General features: G+C 39.7%; 2 protein-coding genes across 4 annotated transcripts; both read right to left on the bottom strand.

Annotated features, from left to right (window-relative positions):
* NIPSNAP2 (nipsnap homolog 2) lies at window positions 1-15,069 on the bottom strand. Its single transcript, XM_050908959.1, has 10 exons — window positions 14,984-15,069; window positions 10,437-10,576; window positions 10,313-10,358; window positions 7,376-7,470; window positions 5,327-5,397; window positions 4,785-4,925; window positions 4,328-4,359; window positions 2,946-3,040; window positions 2,013-2,096; window positions 1-1,213 (listed from the first exon to the last, which is right to left on the bottom strand). Exons 1-10 carry the CDS (start codon window positions 15,067-15,069, stop codon window positions 1,149-1,151), a joined length of 855 nt encoding a protein of 284 aa, XP_050764916.1. The 3' UTR covers window positions 1-1,148.
* Window positions 15,070-15,354: 285 nt separating this feature from the next.
* On the bottom strand, window positions 15,355-21,016 carry MRPS17 (mitochondrial ribosomal protein S17). 3 transcript variants are annotated; one of them, XM_050909146.1, is made up of 3 exons: window positions 20,984-21,016; window positions 19,425-19,571; window positions 15,355-18,095 (listed from the first exon to the last, which is right to left on the bottom strand). In XM_050909146.1, exons 2-3 carry the CDS (start codon window positions 19,545-19,547, stop codon window positions 17,793-17,795), a joined length of 426 nt encoding a protein of 141 aa, XP_050765103.1. In that variant the 5' UTR covers window positions 19,548-19,571; window positions 20,984-21,016; the 3' UTR covers window positions 15,355-17,792. The 3 variants fall into 3 exon arrangements, with proteins under 3 accessions (XP_050765103.1, XP_050765104.1, XP_050765102.1); XM_050909147.1 differs by lacking the exon at window positions 20,984-21,016 and adding an exon at window positions 20,777-20,839; XM_050909145.1 differs by lacking the exon at window positions 20,984-21,016 and adding an exon at window positions 20,200-20,484.
* Window positions 21,017-21,165: the final 149 nt, after the last annotated feature.

The following is a 21,165-nucleotide window of genomic DNA, read 5'->3' as shown; positions in this document are numbered from 1 at the left end:
TGAAAATTAAAAGGATTTTATTGACTGATATGTTCTTCCTGAAAACTCACTGAAATGTACAAACTGGACATTCAGTAACTGATTTGTACATTCTGTATGTTACACTGATTCTTGTAGCCACTTTAAAGAGAGAATATTATTTTCACTTACAGGATGTTCACATCATTGCAGACACCAAAGTGTTGATAAATTCTAGTCTAAAAGTGAAACCAAAATAGAACTGGACATAATGGTACACCGCTTTATGCCAATCCTATTGACTCAACATGCGCCAGTTTCACACATCAATTCATAAGTACCTACTGTACAGTTAGTGAAACACCCGACCAAGCATATGTCTGAAGTCATGACTGCTTATTAAATTAAACCCCTTTTCCCAGACTTCCAAGTTATTTGTAGAGATAAATGTATTTAACTGAACTTGATTCCCTGCAGAAAGTTCAGACAACCACGTCTTGTCAGTATCTCTTTCAAAACCGTAGGTCATACTTCACAAAATTCATTTCAGGTGTAGATACCTACACAAATGTGCGATAAGCTTCAACAGGCTTCAGAGTCCTTGCAAAACAGAATGCCCTATTCTCTGTCCATAAGCTATCACCTGACAAACAGTATTATCCTCAATTAATGACTGCCTATTTGTAAATTAAGAGCTACTTACTGATTTCAGGCCTGCTAGAACAGCTAGGTGTTTTTCAGAGGTGCCCGAGGGCTTCAGAGGAGCTAATTTCAGAACTCCCACATTTGTTTTTAAAATCTTCAGTCATTATAATGCTACACAAAGGCCACAGCAACCATAATGCTCCACTCTGTTGCTGTTACTGAACACTGGGCATTGCCTATGTAGCAGAAGATATTAAATACTGTATGCCATACTTAATCTGAGGAGCTGTCTCACAGAGGAACTCATATATGTCTTTGTACCTGTTTTCAATTAACCAACCTTTTAATTATAGTCCTATATTTCTTTTTTTCCTGGTACAACCCTAAGAGCAAAAGGTCATTAGATTCTGAAGAAAAGAGGTCTCTTTTATAAGCTCAATACAGTACTTTTATATTTCAGACTATGATATACAATGTATACCATAAATTAATTTAAGACAAATACTTGTCACTTCATCTATGTAGGCACAAGTACATCAGTGACTTTACTGAAGCGGAGAAATCTTCAATGGTATCATGATTCTGGACTCCATTTCCTGAATAAGGGGCACTGAAAAAAATTGAGACAGGGTTTAATTTCACTAACAGAGATCATTAGCAGTTCTGCACACTCAGTTTGAACAGATATTATTGTCTTCAAATTACTCTCCTAGCTAGTGCATGCCAAGTCATCGGTAACCACCAAGATTCCTATAACTGAAGCATAGTAGTTTCGAGAACAAGTGATTTTTTAATATAATCTGTCTGCTCCTTTGAAGACAAATATTTCTATTCCTTTTCACCATAATTAAAGTTATCTTACATTTTTCTGGTATACTTCCTTTGAAATGTACCCTATGGAACCAAAATCTGACATGCTTAGCATACTTTTGTGAGTTTTGTTATGAAAGCTATCTTTGATCTCAAAGATCTCCTAGCTTCTAGTTCCAAAGTCTAAATTCCCCTTTCAAAGGAATGCATTTAACAAGGATCCCGTATTTCATGAAATATTAGAGGTAATGATTTAATATGAACTTCACTATTGGCTCCCTAAATTTTTGGACACAAACTTAAGCATTTACACAAATCTGTTCTTCTACAGGAGAGGTGCTTGCATAAAAAATTACTATTAATGTAGCAATTTTTTAGCAATTAGGCAACTTTTCCAAGTTTGTACGATCAATTGCAAAATTCACTTTACAGCTTAGCGAAATGTCCCTCCTTTCCCTCACAGCAGAAAAACTGACAGACAGACAGACACACACCCCAGAGATGCAAAACTTTTTATCATTGTGCAATGTACTGAAGAACAAAAATGATGGCATGCACAAAAGTCTACCTCCAGCATTCCAATGAAGTTAATAGGTTACCTGTGTAATAGACTAGTTCATCCCAGCCAGGTTTATGCCATGCAGCGTTCCTTATATCTTCTCTGGTTTGGAGATCTTTGTAGGCTGGTGAGGGAAAACAACAAGCACAAAGCTTAGAAGTAACTCCTTTTCCTTCTACACATGAATAGCTCCCTTAAAAGTATTCTAGTGCGTAATTAGGAGGCTGCAAACACTGGGAAGGAAAAAAGTCAGAAGTTCTTCTCCACAAAAAGGAAAAGCTCCCAAACCAACGCAAACAGAAGGAACTGGGGAAGAGAGAGAATGTCTTAGACACAGGTAAGACAGATAATGCAACAGAGTACAGTTCTACATGACTGGTGTCAGATTTCTAATGCTGGAATATAATATTCTGAATTGTCGAGATATGAAGATAATACTGCATAGTTTCTAAAGTAAGTATTAGACAATGAGTTTCTTCGAGTTGGAACAATCGTAACATGTGAAAAGCAGCTAAGCATTTGTGGAGACTAACACACAGAGAAAGCCAAAACACCATGATGTAGTAACGTAAATAAATGCTTGACTTTCCTTTTTGTAGGTGTGGTGTATGTGATGCTTGAAACTAAACTGTAAAAACCTGACCTCAGCATGAATGGGGATGGAGGAAAGAGATGGCAGGACATGGCTTGTCATGCTTATGTTACTGAACGTAAACAAGTAGACCCTAATAAGAAAGGGCCATGAGAAACTGTTGATGGAAACAGAACAAAACATGAAACGTTCACTTCTGCTTGTTTGTTTGAAGAATAAAGTTATCTACACAAAAATTAAGAAAATCAACACTGTTGATGTAAAACAAAAAAAACCTTTTAAGACATTCCTTTGCCTTTTGTAAAAACCTGTCTCCTGGGCAAAGTCAACAGTCTGTTAGGGGCTGATTCAGTGAGAAAAAAGCAGAGAACACCAATTTACCCCAAAGGTGGTGAACCATATACAGCTGTCCAATTTGTGAGAAAAATCCTCCAACTGCTTCATTATTATCCTGTCGGAAGCGAATTGCACGAGCCCTACAGAAGAGCAAAGCAGCCATTAAAAACAGCAGATCTGGGTAGGAAACAAGTGATAATTGAAAGGAAAACAGAGTTGAACGGAAGCTGAAATGTTAAAGAGCATTTGCAGTACACTTCAGCCATTAAAAATAAGAAAAAAATGTGCAATACTGATTTTCAGCACTAAGTAATTAAAATATACCTATATATCTTGTTAGAATGAGTCAAAACTGGAGGCCTACAGTTTCACTAGACTGTGCATTGATCATTCTTCAACGTCAGATTCAGTATAAAGATAATTGCTGGAACAGTGTAAAGTGGCATGCCATTTTTACAGCAGGTTCTTCTAAAAGTAAATCCTTGACTTTCAGTCATATCGTCTTTGCCACACTCATTTACCACTGATTTTGTGGTAGTGGAATACAACTTTTTTATTCACATAGACCTTTGCTATGCAGCTGTCCTGTGCAACACTCCATGATCTGTTATGTAAATAAGATCAATACTTCTCTTAACTCTAAATCTATTGCATCTTCTAAAACAGATTACTGCAACCACTATAGATATGCCTATTTTATAAACATTCTAAATTCAATTTACTTTATTCAAGTTACTGTAATTAAATAAATTATATCAATGACAATGACATGTCTAAAAATCCAAGTCCTCACCTTTGTGAAAATAATTGAAAATACTCCAAAGTGTTTAACTATCAACCATTAAAATTGCAATGACAGTGAATGTAAATTGAAAGAAACTTACACTGGTTTTAAATAAGACAAAAGCAGAAACATACACTCCACAGAAGACTGTCTCAAATGCTTTTAACCTATATATTAAAATACAAATGTGCTGCTCAATAGCTTTTCAAGAAGCAACTTGACTTTAAAAGATTAAAAGAGCCAAGATTTAGCCCATTCAAACTAAAAGTAAGTCTGCTTCTAGTGGTCTTTTGAAAGTTGTGAAAGATCAACATAGTCTCAAGGAGTGAACCGCCACCCTTCACTAAGCAGTGCTTTCTGCTGAAAATAAATGGTTTCTGCTGTATTACAGCAAACTAAAAGGGTTATGTGAAGGAAAGCCAAATCACAGAGCCCACAATGTTGTTTGCACACAGAATTCCTCCTTCTTTCCTCAAACGGTAAATGAAGGGTCAAAGAGCTATCTTACAAGTTGCATAAGTACAGAAGCAGACCATTAACTGGGTGACTGAAATGCTTTTGTACCATTCTGCCACCTCCACTTCATGATTTTTAAACATACATCTCTCAAATAGGAGAACGCAAGTGCTAAAGCAACACTTACCAGTAATTTCCCCACTCAATCATTGTTCCGGGCTACAAAAACAAAACAGACTGTTAAAACTGTAGTTTAAAGAAAGTTAGAATACTTGGACAGTTTTCACAACATTTACGTATGGAAAACACTATGTATTAACAAAATCACTTCCTTCAAGCCATAAGCATATTATAATAATCTGTAATTACTCTGTTTACTTACTGTATTACTTCTTAGTCATTTGCCTGAAGTTGCCTTCAAATGAAAACACAGGGTTTTCAGCCCTGCAGATATTAGTATCTTGTTGGAGCCTGCCTTCATTTTGGACCCCACACTTTGAGAGCAACAATGACTCAGACACAAGCTTTGATAAGAACCAGATTTTTAAGATGAGGTCTGTTTTCCTTCTACTTTGTATAAACGTGCTGTGAACATTTTACAACAGCACAGAGTTTAAAAAATAAACAGAAAAATTTAAACTTACTCTAAGTTGATAGGATCTCAGTTCATAGATATTAGGCCCCTCTCTGGGAACAGGTTCATTCCAGAAACTAAACTCCAACAATAATTGGTTCTTGCGTGAGAGAAGCATGTTACCTCTTTCTTTGCGAAACTCTGTGAATTCCTAAAAAAAAAAGTGATCACTGTCACTGTGTATTATGTTTCAACAACAAAAAGCAGTATACTATACGGTGGCTTAGATTTTTTTTTTTAATGCTATCTTGGGGTTTTGGGACATTGAAATCCTTTAAATTGTAAAGGCATCTAAATTCCCCTGGCGTATTTGAAAATTTCAAGTGGCATGTTTACACAGCACTAAGTGTGTTTCATAAAGTATTCAGATATTAAACCTGAATTTCTGAATATGAGAATAAACCCTTTTCCAAAGAGGTTTCTAAGTTTGTACAGGAAGTGATGAGATACTGAAGTAAAAGCGGGTATCCAAACGTGCAGGTTTTTTCTCTGACTATTCTTTGTTCTCTTCTGAGTAAGATAGCCAATTCTAACAAAACCAATGCGCTTTACCTTATTTTGACGGAGTTTACTCATGACCTCATTGAGAGCTGGATAGCCTCCCTCATATCTCCACAGATGAACTGCAACAGAAAAAAGGAAGCTTTTTCAGGGATGTCACAGAGCAGTGTTAAATCTTACGGAGTATCACAGTATAAAATGCTCTTCATACTACAGAATTATACAAAAATAGAAATCGGGTAACAGGTTTAAAAATAGATTTTCATTAAAGAAAGCACTACGCATTTGAACATTTTAAGAATGGAATCATCTGCTTTTTGAAGAGTTCTCTTGGAAAATTTTGCAATCTACTCTGAAGATAACAGGGAAATTTCTGAAAGAACTTTTTGTTGCCATGCTAGTAAGATGTGATGACTTTACATGACTGTAGTTGAAATTGAGATTCAATTTAAGAGGATGACTTAATTCCAAAAATGTGTTTTATACCAATTTCATCTAAAAGCAATAGAGGGGTAGACTTTTTAGTTCAGTAAATTCAGGTCAGTACTCAAGCACAAAGAGCAACACACGTTCTGTAGGACATGAAAAATGATGCAAATGTTATTTTTGAGGTAAACATTACATTAAAAAAAGCAGAAGATATCTGAACATGCTACAATTGTTACATTTGCTAGGATTTTCCCCATAAAAACAATTTCAGAACAGGTATCTAGATTTGAGTTTTTTCAAAGCATTCTCTCTTTAATAAATCATAATAAATCCCTTTAATATAACAAGATTTATTTACAAGCACTTAATATAGCAAGGCAACAGTACTTCACCTCAAAGAGTCACAAAAGCTATTTTCTCTCCTCTAAAGCAGTCCTGTGCCTTTTCCAGGAGAGCAAACTGGAGACTAATGTAAGGCACTTCACTATGATAGCAGATTCATCCAGTCCGCCTGTTTCTGCCGCCTTATCCCCAGGGCAAATTTGATATATCCACCTAACATTAACACAGCCTGGGCACAAGTACTGAACAAGTCAAACCCCCATAATCTGCTTTATTACACTGCTAGAACTGTTGCAATAACATTTTCAAGGCAGGCTATGGATGCAATTACAGATACAGTCTGTGTAATATGTTACAAAAGCAACGAATGAGACTTAGCTAAGATATTCTCATTTCAATTGTCTTCATTCCCCAATTTCCCTTCAACTTTTAGAATTGTTTCTCAGACATTGTTTGGTTTATCTACTGTTATTTCTTTGCATTTGTTCAGTGCCAATATTGCAATATGCTGTGAATGCAGGAAAAATTAATGTGTACATATTTTTCAATAATGAAGCAATGACATTGATACTAGCATAGCTCTAACAATGGAGCTACGTAACAAACTACGTAACAAATATCAGTACATCACTCCGTATTCGTGGCTTCCCATTCCTTCAGTTTCCCAGAGCCTAGGAAATTTTTCAGGTTTTCTCTCTACACTAGACTCTTTGTAGTTACCTCTGTAGCAGCTCTTCAGTAATGTCTAGTTCCGATGTATTTTCAATCTGCATAGTTAGGCAGTATACTTATACGAACATGAACAGAAATATTTTTACTTTCCTCCAGTAAAGGCCTAGCTTATTGTTGAGTTTACAATGCAATCATTTTTTCAGATAGCATGAATGATTTGCATTTCATTATCAGACAGCAGTTACAGTATGAAAGTCTGAGTAAAGCTTTTATACGGGCCAATGCAAGATAAACTCTGTCTTTGTAAGCCTTTGCCTTTACCCTACATATTCAGGAACATGATCTGTGCCCGCAAAATATTACAGGACCACATTTTACAAGCATTTCCCAAAACTCTTAATCTACCACCTGGAAAACATGAAAGTGTATTAACAACAGGACAAATGTTAGGAATTAATGCTTTACTGTCAAACTCAACAAGACAAAAAGCAAGCACTGTAAATGTTAGTAGGACTACTGGTAATTGATGCACACACCCCCTCACTGTATACATTGCTAAAGGTTTACTGTCAACAGAGATGATTTAAAGAGAAGAAACCTGCCAAGCACACGTTTCACTTGTATGGTTTTACATTCTGTTGTACTTCTATCTCCTACCAGCCTGATCTTGCTCTCCGTACCACGTGTTCCAAGTCCCCACCAGTGCACATGGGTAGTGTTTTTCTTCATGAATCTTTGGCAGCACCTCTTGACTTGAAAACAAGGAATACAGACACTATGTTGCATTTCCTTCAGGGAGGCTACAGTTGATATGTATAACAAATCACCACATGTTTATCATTATGGTATGAAAATTCACAAGCTCTACTTTTCAGAAGAGAAAGCTGAAATACAAAAATCTGCTATACAGGGGAAAGATAGCTACAACACTACGAAAAATTAAGGTAAGTGTTACCATTTCTTAGACTGTATGACAAATACACAGCATAGTAGAATTCTTTCGATGCAATAAATTATGTCTATCACCTAAAAGGTTATCCAACACATTAGGAAAATAAGTATCAGGATGTCTCACTTACAGAAAATGCAGCCTAACTACATGGGTGATTTGCTTTATGAAGGGAGGCAGAATACACAAAAATAGGAAAGGACAGTCTTCTGTACCAGTTACAATGCTATTAATTCTGTTGAGCTGAATGAATAAAAACAAGATTTTGATAGATCAAATGACTGTACTTCATAGTATACAGCCTTATTGCTTTCTACCATTTCAGAAAGTGGTCTTAGTTTGAGGCAACTTACCCACCATTAAAGCATACAGAGAAACTGCCTTAAAAATACCTCCAACACAAAATTTGTTTGACTATTTCCAGTATTTCTAATGTTTTTTCAAACTTTAAAAGTGGCCTACATTAGCATTAGAAAATTAAGTTTTACTGATTGCTGACTTGGTTAAGGCAGCTTTCATTGCACTGTACTTTGATGAGTAAGTCAATTAGTCTGGTTGAACTTTGCTTTTTAATTTTTTTCCCTGAATAATTACCCCTCTTACTCAGTTTGGCTCACAGGCAATGAGTCTCTGCACAATATCAAATACTAGGAAGTAGGCTGGCCTTGGGCTGAGAGTCATTAGATAGAAGTTTTCCTCTTGATTCTGCCACTGACTTTCTAGACAACCTTGAGCAAATCTCATTACCAATTTGTACCTCAAGATTTCTCACTACATAGTGTAAATAATATGATAGAATGACTCTCCAAGGATGTTTTCAAGGATGTTTCACCATCAGTTTGTTTTTGCAAAGCATAATGAGATCCTAGAAAAGCAGCTTTAAACAGGAATGTTAAATCATTACAATAACCCTAAAATATATTTTGTTGCAAATTATAGAAAAAAATGCCCACAAATACCTTATGAACACCATCTTTTTCCTTTTTAAAAATAACTGTTCCTAATTCTTCAGAAGGGGTCCTTAACCATAGTGATTCATGAGGTACTCTCATAACTGTCTTCATTACATTATTTCTTTATTAACACATGATGACTAATCCTTATTCTGATTTGATACAGAATAAGGAATTAACCTGTTCATCTTTAATTTAGGGAGAGGAAGGAAGGAAGTTCAGAGAGGCTTAGGTTTTTTTATTACTCCATTCTCAAGTTTTCTCCCTCCCTGGAATACTTAATTTGCTTTGGTCTGGAAAGAATAAATCTAACCACACATACTTCATCTGATTGCTGTCAGCAGTTTCTTTCTTTGCTATTGTCTCTTTCCTTGAAAATAAAAGCCTCTGCTTTCACTCAACATTTAGGTAGCTCATGAGATAACGTGGAGAAGTGGTTCCCTGTCTTGTATAATTGGACAGGTTTATATTAAGCGTTTAAACAGAAAGCTGGGTGAGTGCTAATTGTGCTTCTCTGTGTATTTATTTTTTAAACAAAAAAGCTAAAAATACCTTAGGATTGAATGTTATTCTAGTGGATTTCTATGTTTGTATAGCAAGGAAAACAGTTTTGGGTTATTTAGCCCCATTTCAAAGCTGAACACATGAAGGCACAGAGATGTTAGACAACGTACTCATGGCTGTACAGCCAACCAATAACAAAGTCAAGGACTTAAGCTGGGAGTTGTGAACTTCTTCCCTACCCTCCAGCCCAGCTGGTATTCTCACCAATACACCACACTTAAAAAATTGGTTGCAGTAGGGCATCATTATGCTAAGAATGTTTTATTTAACTGACAAGATGATCACTGTCAGTGAGAAAGCACTGCTGTTTCGAAATGTGTGAGGCTCACTACTTTTCCAAATTTAAACATACAGTTCTTGAAAAGGCAGTTGTTCTGGCTCCAGAAGAGTGATTATGTAGGCAGAACAGGACTCGTATTTCTGCAATTTTGTCCCTAAAGTAGTAAATTTAATATGTTACCAATTCATACATTTTATAAAGCTGTAACTTTTTGGAAAACCCATAACAGTACTGCTCCCTTTGGAGGATATCACCCCAATGCAAAGATCCTGTCCAAGGATTTGCATAGCTCTTTAAGAGTAGATCTCAGTCACATTACTTTTGCAGAAGGATATAGATGAGCTGAAAGTCAACCCCTGGGTTTTTAAAATCTCCTCAAAGTTATACTTCAATTTAATACTGGCATGTAGTTTTACTTACCGGTGATCTCTCCCTTTCCTTCCCGTATGCAGACAATAACCACCCTCAACACATTCCTACATGGTAGCTGGAGTGGGACACGCTAGCATACAAGGATCTACCCGCATGGACCAGCAATTGTAAGACAGCTAAGGGAAGGGGGAGAGCTGTTCCAACAAACGTCACCGATGTTTTCACAAAAGGCATCACCCTAAATTGCAGCTTAGGCAAATGACACCTCCAAGAGGGAAGGCAGGGGGTGAACTGAGTAAAGTATCTTTTGCCATCTCTCTCCAAGAATAATATGATCTATTTAACACCATACCCTGAAAGTAAAAGCAGAATTTTTCCACCTCCCCTCTAAATAATTATGATATTTGCCAATTTTCAGAACAGCTTGTGATCAAATCAACATGTCTAAAATGTGAAAACATAATATGCACACTTACCAAAGCTTGTTGTAGGCATCTAGACATTCTGGTTTTACATTGTGAACTGAAACAACAACATTACATGAGAAATGCAGGAACAGAATAAAGAAATGGTAATGTTACATATAAAAATATCACTCACTCTGTAGTTTATACAGACTGCTGGTCTCTCTTTTGGCTAGAAGGTTGGAGTGAGCATCTTTCCTTGGATCGACTTTGCGAACAAATAGCGATTTTAACCAACTGTCTTCACGAGGTCTGCCAGCTGAAGATACCAGCCCCCTACATATTAACAAGTACATTATACTGTCAGTGAGTGTGTCTTGAAAATGCCCCCAATGCAGGGAAGACAGGCACAATCAAGTTTAATGCAAACAGTATCATAACACAGTTACATATACGTCTGTTACTCAAACTTTCCACTGAGCCGCTTCCTAGCAAGGTAAAGGCAGTTCTTTCCCCACTGAGATTTACCCTCTCACAAACATTTTACTAGATACAGAGCTGAACAGTTAACCATACATTATCCACTTTTATTCTTTGTGCACACGGCAGGGAATGGGTGGATGGCTGCTTTTGCTGCCTATTTATCTTCTTTTTAATCAAGTGTCTTTGCTCAAGAAGGCTGGGTCTGTCCTGATGTACACAGACAAGAGTGAAAAAGAGCAAAAAGACAGCATGCATAAGGAAAAATTTGTACAGTGTAAATAGGAAAGTAACTGCCATATGTTCCTATGTTGCTTAAATGTAGCTCTAAAAAAGGAAAAGTTAAATAGTGCATCTTTCAAGAGAAAAAATACAATGAAAGTCTAATTTGGGAAAAATTACCAGTGGCAGGAAAAAAACAGCCTGCAAATATTGCAATTCCAAATTCTGGCAACTGTACTATGTAGGGGTACAGATCCACATTCTTTGTACAACATTCACAATTTCCCCTTCTTTGAAACACAAGAATTTCACTGTCTTTTTTTATCTAATCTTTATGCAGTTTCTGCAAGTACACTTCCAAAATAATACCACTTCCCTTTACACCACAGAGTACACAAAACATTACAACTGATAACTGTGCTTTTTTAAAATGACGTGTTAAAGGAATTATTCTTCTCTTTTCCAGCTGACAGAAGACCCCTCAATCACTAAAAATTGTGCAGAAGGACAAGAAAGCTGATGTATTTAACTGATTCTCTACAATGTGTGACAGGGGACCCCAAGCTCAAATGTTTTTTCTTCTTTCTCATAAGAAGCACTTCCTTCAATTTGCTTCTTTTTGATATGGGGTTTCTGTTGTAATACTAAAATACTTCTCTGACATACTAAAAACGTCGCACTACAGCTGGAAATTTAAACCTTTTCCTGCCTCAGAAGTCAACTTTTCACCCTTAATTACTGACCAGGAGATCCAGAAGATAGCTAACAAACTTCAGCTCTAAAGCTGTCTTCCAGATATCAAAAGTTTGTGACAATCATTCAAGGAAAAAAAAATAGGGAAAGAAAATCTCAACTTCCTTTGGGAAAAATATCTTCATGAACATGCCTGTCTGTATTATGCAAAAGTAGTTCACACTACCAGTGTTTTCAACAATGAACCTTTTAGTCCCAATGTCTGAAAATAACATAATGAACTGGTTCACCCTGTGGAGGCAGAATGGAGGAAAGGAGAAGTATTTCATAGCAGAGAAACAATAACAACCAGAACAACTGCAGCCGAGATGACCTTCAAAGTTAAGAAGTAATTGGTAAATACCTTATTGGTGTATTTACTGAAAATGGTGCCTTCTTTGGCCCTAGGCAAACACACAAACATGTTACTATGTTGAAAGCTAAGCAGCTACTCCTGAGTAAAAGCATTTAAAAGGGCATTCCATGATAAGGCTGTTGCTAGAATAGAGGGTACGCAGCTCCCTGGAGTAGACGTATCTCTGATCTCAGCTGGAGGAGGTGAGGCACAGGTGACTGCAGTTGTGTTGTCACATCTACATCAGGTGCCATAGGAACACAAGCTGTCCCAGATGACTGGGGGTAAACCCCACCTAATAAATCCAAGTTGTTTTAAAAAGCTCTCTTAAAGTAAGCACTAATACTTACTGGACAGCAAACAGGGCTCTAGGAGACAAAACCCAATCCCAGTCCTGCAGTGCTCATTTTTTCAACTCAGATCTGTAAACTATTGCCACTTCCTCCCCTTTATTAAATGGAGTTAGCAAAGTAATACTTAGAACACTAGTCTATGAGGATTATTGTTTGCAGCAAACTGAAGATGAAAGAGACAAATAATCATGTTGCTTTTCTTGTGAACCAGCTTTATCAGCAGCAAGAGTAAGCTGGAGTTATGGGGATAATACTGAAAAGCAAATTCTTTTGCTATTAGGAAAGTCTCATGACTTGAATGTTAAACTGTACCTAAAACTGGAGGTATATTTAATTTCCAATACAATGAAATGAGTCATACTTTACATTTATGTAAAATCTTTTATCCAGCAATTGTAAAGTTCCTCATGAACAATGACTAACAAATCATGACTATCCATCTAAATAGACACTTATAATAAAGAATGGTAACAGCTGAAGTTTATTAAAACAGATAGTCAGTGCACCCAATCTGAGATGCTAGAGCCTTATTTTTAATCCATATCCTTAGAGAAGTCCTACACTACTGGTGTCATTCTAGACACCCACAAATCAAGAAGCCCTGAACTGATTACTGGTTCACTTGTATAGGCAATATGTACCCAAGACTAGCTCTGGAAGAGTAGGGACTGAATTCATGTCTTTGGACTGCCAGTTGTGAGCATCAACCACAAATTAGTTCAAAACTAATCCATCATCCAAAATATCTACTTTTAACTAACTTCTTAACATTATGCCCCACAATATTATAATACCTGTTCCAAGTAAAACAGATATTGGATCCAAATTGTTCCAAAACCCAAATACCACTAATGAAATGTGAATATACACATAGAATGAACGTAGACACACTATATGGAGTTACCATCACACTTCACAAGTTTTTATTTTCCAGGAACAATACTTATTAAAGAGAGTTTTCATGCAATCTTTTTAGGCACTGCTTGACTTTGCTAGCAAGTTCTTATCCTACAAATGTTACCTATGGGCTTAGCTTTCTTGCTACAAAGATTAGGCTGTGAACACAAAAGGGTAACACTGAATAGCTTGCTTAGATCAAAAATGATGGTGAAAACACTTCCATCCCACTTAGCTTCTGCTTTAGCACAAAATATAAACTGGGTGGGAGATACCAGGTCAAATATTTAGATTTTGTAGAAACCCATGTCTGCCTGGAAGAGAAAGAAAAACAACTTGTCTATAATTGACAGTTTTTCATCTGTGGTCTAAACAGATGTCAAAGTTTATTTGAAACTAAAAAAAACCCCAAAACATGCACATAAAATCTCACAACATATCCTCTACACAACCCTCCCCGTTCCTGCTTTAAACAGCGGCTGGCAGTGATGCCTTTAGTCTTGCACAGGGGCTGCTGCCCATTCTGAGGCTTGAGACAGCAGCTTTCCCTGTTTTAAAGAAAGGGAGGAAAAAACGTGTGTAAAGCCATCCCAGCTTGGCCGCTTCTGTGTCTCCAACACCCAGGGAGCATGTGTGTCTGCCTCCTATACCCAGGACACATGTGTGCACATCTGCACCCTGACAGCTGTGTATGTGTGTGTGCACCCTTGCCACCCAGGAGCTGTGTGCGTGTGTCTGACCCTTCACACATCAGACGTGGGCATGCAAATGTCTGTACCCCAAAACTTGATGGATGTGTCTCTGTATGTGCCCGGACACCTGGGGGTTGTATGCATGTGCACACACATCCCAGCTCCTAAGGGAAGTATGAATATGTATGCCCTGACACCCAAGGTGTGCACACACATGCTGGGGTTCATGTGTAGCTGTGCATTGTGAAGGCAGGAAGATGCTGGTGCGCGCAGCCATGCACCCTGACACTGGGGGAAACATGGATGTTGCGTAGGGGTGCAACTCAGCACCGTGAGCAAGAAGTGGCTGTGCGTCCTGACACCAAGGGTTTTGTTGCATGTGCAGCCATGCACCCCAACACCAGAGGACGAGATGCAGGGTGGCCATGCACCCTGTTGCCTGGTGGAGTTGGGATGTGGAGTAGCTGTACACCCTGATTGTGGAAGGGTATTTGGGTGCAGAGCATCCATACACCCCAATACCAGGAATACATGTGTGCAGGGTGGCTGTGCAGCCCGACACCCGGCGATACGTGGCCGTGGGGTGCCTGTGCACCCTGTTGCCTGCAGGGGCGGGGTGTCCCTGCAGCCTGAGCCCAGGGGACAGGCGGCAGGGGTTGGCGGGCACCCCGTCCCCGGCGGGGCAGGGCGGGGATGCGGCGCGACGGGTCAGCGGCGCAGCCATCATCCCCACCCAGGGGCGGACTTGGGGGAGAGAGGGGAAGGGGCTGGCCTTGGGGCCCATGACCTTGAGGGACACCCCGAGCGGGTCACACTCCCCGCCCCACGGGAGGGCCGCGGGCCCAGCCCGTCAGCTGCCCCGGCGAGCGGGGCGCCATTTCCAGTCAGGAAAGGGGAGGGGGGTGGGGGGGAGTCTACGCGGCGGGGCGAGGGGAGGCGCGGGCAGCGTCGGCTCCGTCTCCAGCCTCCCTCGGCGGCCCTCTCCCGCCCGCCTCACCCCCTCAGGGCTCACCTGAGGGCCAGGCCACCGCCGGGCGGGAGACGCGGCACGGCGCTGGCGCCCGCCAGGCTCCGCCGCAGCAGCACTCGCGCCGCCATCTTGCTCCGGCCGCCTCCCTCCTGGGCCGGGGGGGGGGGAAAGCTGAGCGTTGCAGCGCCGCTGCCGGACGCGAGGGGCGCACCGCCGCCGGGGGCGGTGGCTCCGGCCACGCCCCCTGGGGAAGCCACAGGTGCGCATGCGCGAACTGCCCCAGTCTGCTCAGCTTTTGGGGGTGCCCCAGGCCTGGTTTAGGGTCTCGCCTGAAAAACACTAAGAGCGAGCCCGGGCTTTTTTTTTTTTTTTTAATCATGTGCAAAACCTTGTTTCCTATTCCCCAAATAAATTTTCACCCACACACAGCTGAAATGTTTTCTTCACACTGTTTCAGCGACAGTAGTATTTAATTTGGCTGAATGGGTGGTGTGTGCTAGCATCAAATCCTTAAATAACTTTAAGTTAAGAATAAACTTGTAGTTAGGCTAATAGTTGAAGGACAGTTCTAAAAGCAACTAGCCAATAAACATAGAAAACAAGTTAATGAGCAAATCTTGCCTTTCTACATAGCACATACAAAGTTTGTATCATTTCACTATGCAGTTTCCATTACCATTTTATGATTTTTATATCAGCACTCTGTGAGAGTAAGTCAGAGGCTAGCACATGCAATGTGCTTTAACATCAGTCAAGTACAATGTTTGTGGTGCCTCTTTCAAAAACAGTTTAGCCTACAATTGGCATCATTCTTTTAAAAACAAGTTACACTTCAGACTATGTACATTTAATCACATTCTGATCTGACAGCATGTTGAGTTCTCGAGCAACCCCCCCAAGAGCCTACCTGTAAATGGAAAAAAACTGACAACCTTCTGCGACGAATCAATCTTAGAAAAAATATGACATTTTCACAGCTACTCAAGAAAAATCACAGCAAATACAGGGAAAGATTTACTTCCCCAATTAGACATAGATGCAACTCATTAACCAAACAGGAAACTTTTTCTATTTCTTATAAACATTGTATGTCTAGTTATTAGAACACTCATATCACAAGTACTGAGGGTCAAGTTCCTTTACTGCCTGCTTGGATACAACTTAGTGTATTTCCTGCAGCCCAGGGCCATGTTCTAGCCTGGGTCTGATTTCTCTCAATCTCTGCTAGAGATGAAGTTTCACATTTCACATTCACTCGAGCAGGAGTCAGAGCCCAGGCTTCCTTCCACTTCGATGAGGGCCTTAATCAGCCAGCTACAGTTACTAAGTAATTTACATAAACCTAAACCACTTCAACAAACATATCAACAAGAATAACCCACAGCCATATGTTTAGGACTCTTCCTCAGAGACCATGTTCACATTATTGATTTACATAGAGACGTTTGAATCAAGATGTCTTGACGTCCCAGCTTATTGATCTGACATGCAGGACAGTACTTGAGGACTAGCATTCAAAGAGCAGTATTTTTTGGTTTGAAGCACTGAAGAAAATGTACATTTCTCATTCTTCCTGGCCCAAATAATTTGCTGAGTTCAGTTGGACTTTGTTAGCAGTTTGCAGGCAGCTGAAACTGATTTTGTGCAGATGAAGGAAGTTAAAGGGCAAATGATTTACACCACTGACAACAGAACACAACTGATAGCTTACTAGTGTAAGCTCGCTCACTTTCTTAAGATATTTCAGATCAGAGGAACTCTTTTCAGACACACCTTGATTAGCTTCTGATCTTAAAGACCAATGACATAGACACTTCAAAAAGGATTTCTCATAGCTCTAATATACCACTCTCCCCTCCACACAGGGACATGGAATGCTGTCCCCACAAAAGCTGGGTTTTGAGGCAGATGCCCCTTGAGATCTGAATGAAAAGTCAGCAACACAAGGCTGCTGTAACAGCTGCACGCTCTTAGTTTGCTTTATGTCCTGGAAGACAGGACACAAGATCCCCAGAGCTGTAGCAGGATAAAGTGATCTTTAATCATTAACTGCTATGGCCTTCTAGTTTCATATTAAAGTACGCAGCAAATCAGTACCTGTATCTCTTCCAAAATGTGTTGCTTTAATTAGCTTTTCTGATGAGACTAAATCTAACCATCTTTACTTCTACTTTTTTGGCTTTGTATTCTCATCAGCTTCTATTTCCTGCTGGCAGTTCAAAGAGATCCATCTCTCCCAGAACTAAATACTTCCTTTGGACAGGTTACAAAGGCAACCTGCTGAGCTACCCAAAGTTTTTATGCTTACCTTACTGCCATTATAGAGGCAAGTGGCTGTGTTTTTGTTAGAGATTTTGGAAGTTAGAAGATACTGCAGTGTGGCATGAGTGACTGTAAGAGGAAATAAGGACACATGCAGGTAGCTGGTTTTAAAATTCTACACTTCCTTTCAAAAGATTTAATAGCATCATCATAAGTAGTCCTACAAACCACAAAAGACTGCCTGAAATACAGAACAATCAAATAATGTAATGACCCTCCCACCAAACTTAAACATCATACAGTTATTTTCTTGTCTTTCTCAATACAGAAGAGTCATTCCAAGTGAGCAGCTGGCTTTTGAAACTGTCAAGGCTTGGGGCAAAACTACATGCAACAAAATGAAGTGTTAACACTAAACTCACATTTTCTCTGTATTTTCATTTAAAGATTTGAGGTGCCTATCAATCTGTAACATCTGTTCTTATAAGCAACTATGTTCACTGTTTTGACTACAGATTTCACTGAAACATTTAACATACAACAGCAGGGCCCCAAACATCCCTGACAGACAAGCTGAAAAGCCCTCTGTTTAAATATTTTCCCCACTATTTGTTGAACAAACTTTAAGTTCCTGAAGTTTTTCACTTAGATAGGTAGTATCCGCCTCTGTCAGATTTTCCGAATCTGACAGATTTTCAAGGAATCTGGTTCCTGCACAGGGCTTTCCTGTTATTGGATCTATGACATTTCCAACCTTGAAAACAATTTCAGCCAGTTCATGTTTCACATGTTTGCTCCTTCGCTCTGGCAAAGCTTTCAGAAGAACAATGTCTCCAACAACACACTGCTGCAATGGATCATGGGCAAAATAGGTTTTTCGTTTGTTAAAGAACTGTAGAAGGAAAAAAAGGAAACCTTGGCATTAGATTTCAAAATTAAGCAATTAGCAAAGATATAGTTAATATAAAACAAACTAAATTTCACTAAGGAGAAGTAAAGTCTTATATTTTTTTTTTCAATGAGATTCAGTTTGGATCATGAAGAGAAATGCAACCATGCACTCTACTGTTTTTCCAAAGAAAGCACAACACCACCCTTCCCTGACAATCTCTGGTCAGGATGTTGTTGCCAGCTGAGCCTGTAGAAAAGGAGATGGGGAAGAAAACGCCGAGTACAAAAAGCTGTTTGTAGTGAACATGTGGATACAGGTAAAAATAACAAGCTTTTCACTTAAGATAGATTCCCTTTCCTATCATCACCAATTTCCACTGGCCCCTTTGTTCTCTAGTTCTGCTGTGTTAGCCTTTCCTCTCCTTAGGATGCTTCACATCAACACTGCTTCAGCAGGACAGCTGCCTTGGCTCTTCCAAGATGAATGACTTTCCTGTGCAGTCCACACTTCAAGTATTGATATTAATTCTTATTCATCCTAGTATGTCCAAAGTTCATCAGCCCTGAAATCAGTATTTTGAAGTTTGTCATTTGAGAGCTTTCTCACTCAACTCATTTTCTTTCATATAAAAACTCAATATTTATTCCTATTGGAACAGAATTCAGAATCTTTCTTCTAAGAAAGAATTTAACAGGTTCTTCTACTGGATAAAGTACTGGACTGGGATCCGCAAGACCCATTATCTAATCCTAACTCTATCCTTAACCTTCTGGTCAAAGGCAAGTTATTCCACCTACATGTACCATGGTTTCCCTATCTAAAAATGGAGAAAATACTAATTTTAACCTCCCCGTTTGAAATGCAGTGACAAGAAGCGATAATACAAAGCTCATATAGCACATCACAGTACAGATTCAAATACTAAAATATGCTTACAATTATGCATACAGAAAAACTGCTACAAAATTTATTGTAAAAGTGACTAATATAATGTAAAGTTTCCAAAATAAAGCATACTCCAAATCAATGTGAAAAATTAAATCTAAGTGTGAAACAACAAAAACTTATCTTCTCAACTGAGATCAAATGAAGTGCATTAACAAAGCACTTCAAAGAAATACATTTAGCAGATAATTTGTAAGGAACTGTCCTCACAACACACTGCTTTTCATCCTTTGCAGTCATCCCCACAGCCAAGTTGTTATGCAAATTCCTTAAGGAGTTTGCATTGGAAAGAGCTATCAAAAATTCTAAGAGTCAAATCAGTAAAACATTCCTCCACACAGTACAAAAGTTACCATGCAAGACAAGTTGTTAACCAGCTTTTACCTTTAGTAAGTAAGGATCTAGCACAAGCCTTGTCACTCTCACTTTGGCAGTTTTCTGCATTTTGGTTCCTATTACTTTCCCTACTATCCATTTTGCATGGACAGCTCCACGTGGTACAGACATTGTTTAGTTACGGTCATCCAGTGCCTGGCAACGAGCAAGCAGACATGTTATTTTAACAAAAAAACATAACCAGTTTCTGATCAATACCAAAATTATGATTTCTATTTCAGACTAACAGCTTAATTAGGTCATTTTGTTGGAAAAACAGGGTAGATAAAAGCAGTTCAAAACTCCAGATATTGCACTACCTCAGCCTTGTTTTACAATATAAGAAGGGATATGAAAATGTCCCCGTTACCAGGGAAAGTTACTTCAGGACAGCAGTAAAAATGGACATAATAGTGTGAGGATGAGACCTTATCCCACAAAGTCCACAAAATTCCTTTGAATCACACCAATTGTCACAAACACAGTACAGAAATGTGTAGCTGTGGAAATTATTATGAATTTAGCTCATACAGCAGCTGTTTTTGCTGGAGACCTGTTAATCAGGTCTGTATATGACCAGAGTTAACCCAAACAGGGAGGAGCCTGTAACTTTTGTTCAGAAAGTCATTTGCTTCTGTCTATCTCATTATTAGCTGAGCTGATGAAACCTGAGAGGTAATAAGCTTCTCAAAGCATAAATGATGTATCAAAGAGTTGTCTGACCTACAGTAAGTGTAATCACTTTTGAGTTAGTTCTTTCCTGTAAGTAATTATACTCCATTACCTTATTTGTTTAATTAGGGAGAGCTTTCTATACCACTCTTCCAAGAGTCATGGGCAAAATTGTTAGCTAAACATCAGAAGACTTGAACCAATATTAAAACTGATGAAAACTAAAGATGTTTTTCTCTCCCACCCAGCCATGTACTGTTAAGCACAACTGACACCTGTTGAATTCTCCATCTATCCATTCTGTAAGACTAAATGACGCTTGCTTTGATGTTGCAACACATCAAAAGAAAAGTTTAGGGATACAGAGACACATCCACAGGATGAAATGCTCCAAGCAGCAATGCTCAAGGTTGCTTTTACCATCCTTGACTCAGCTGTGTGACCCATAGGGCTGGAGGAGGGAGTTGGTGTGAGAAGCCCTCCTTCTGTAAAACAGGGCTACCCACCAGCAACCACACAGTGACCAGGCCAGGGAGAGGCAAACGTGTACAAAATAAGCAACACCCACAAAGCACAAGGGAGCCACCAGGAAGCCAGGAGCCAGACAGCTAGACTGGGCATCTCTCACAGCAAAGAGGAGGATAAAAGAGAATATTCAAACAGATTGGGAGCCTTTCGCCCGTGCCCACCCCGGGTCTCCACAGCCCTCTGCGCCAGGCCCAGCCTCAGCAACCTCCCTGTCAGCAGGACTGAAGGGGAAGACCCTGTCTCGCAGGCGCCAGGCCTCATCTCAGCACCTCAGCCACCTCCCAGAGAGCAGCCCCAGCCCGAGGAGTGCCCCATGCCCAGGCACCCCCGCCCAGGCCCCACCACCGCCGCCCCTCAGCCCCTCTCACCGCCAACGCTCCCGCCGCCGCGCCTCAGGGGCCTTAAAGAAACGGAGCCGGAAGGGGCGCAGCCGAAGCCGGAAGAGTCGCGCGGCAGCGGGGCGGGGCGAGCGGCAGGGAGGGGAGGAGTCTCCTGGGGAGGATTTAAAGGCGCAGGCAGCCTCTTTAGCTCTTTCAGAAGCGGGTGAGGG

Source organism: Gymnogyps californianus, chromosome 20 (genome assembly GCF_018139145.2).
Source record: "Gymnogyps californianus isolate 813 chromosome 20, ASM1813914v2, whole genome shotgun sequence".
Lineage (NCBI taxonomy): Eukaryota > Metazoa > Chordata > Aves > Accipitriformes > Cathartidae > Gymnogyps > Gymnogyps californianus.
Note: the sequence above shows the minus strand (reverse complement) of the source record. Positions and strands in the feature narration are given on the sequence as shown.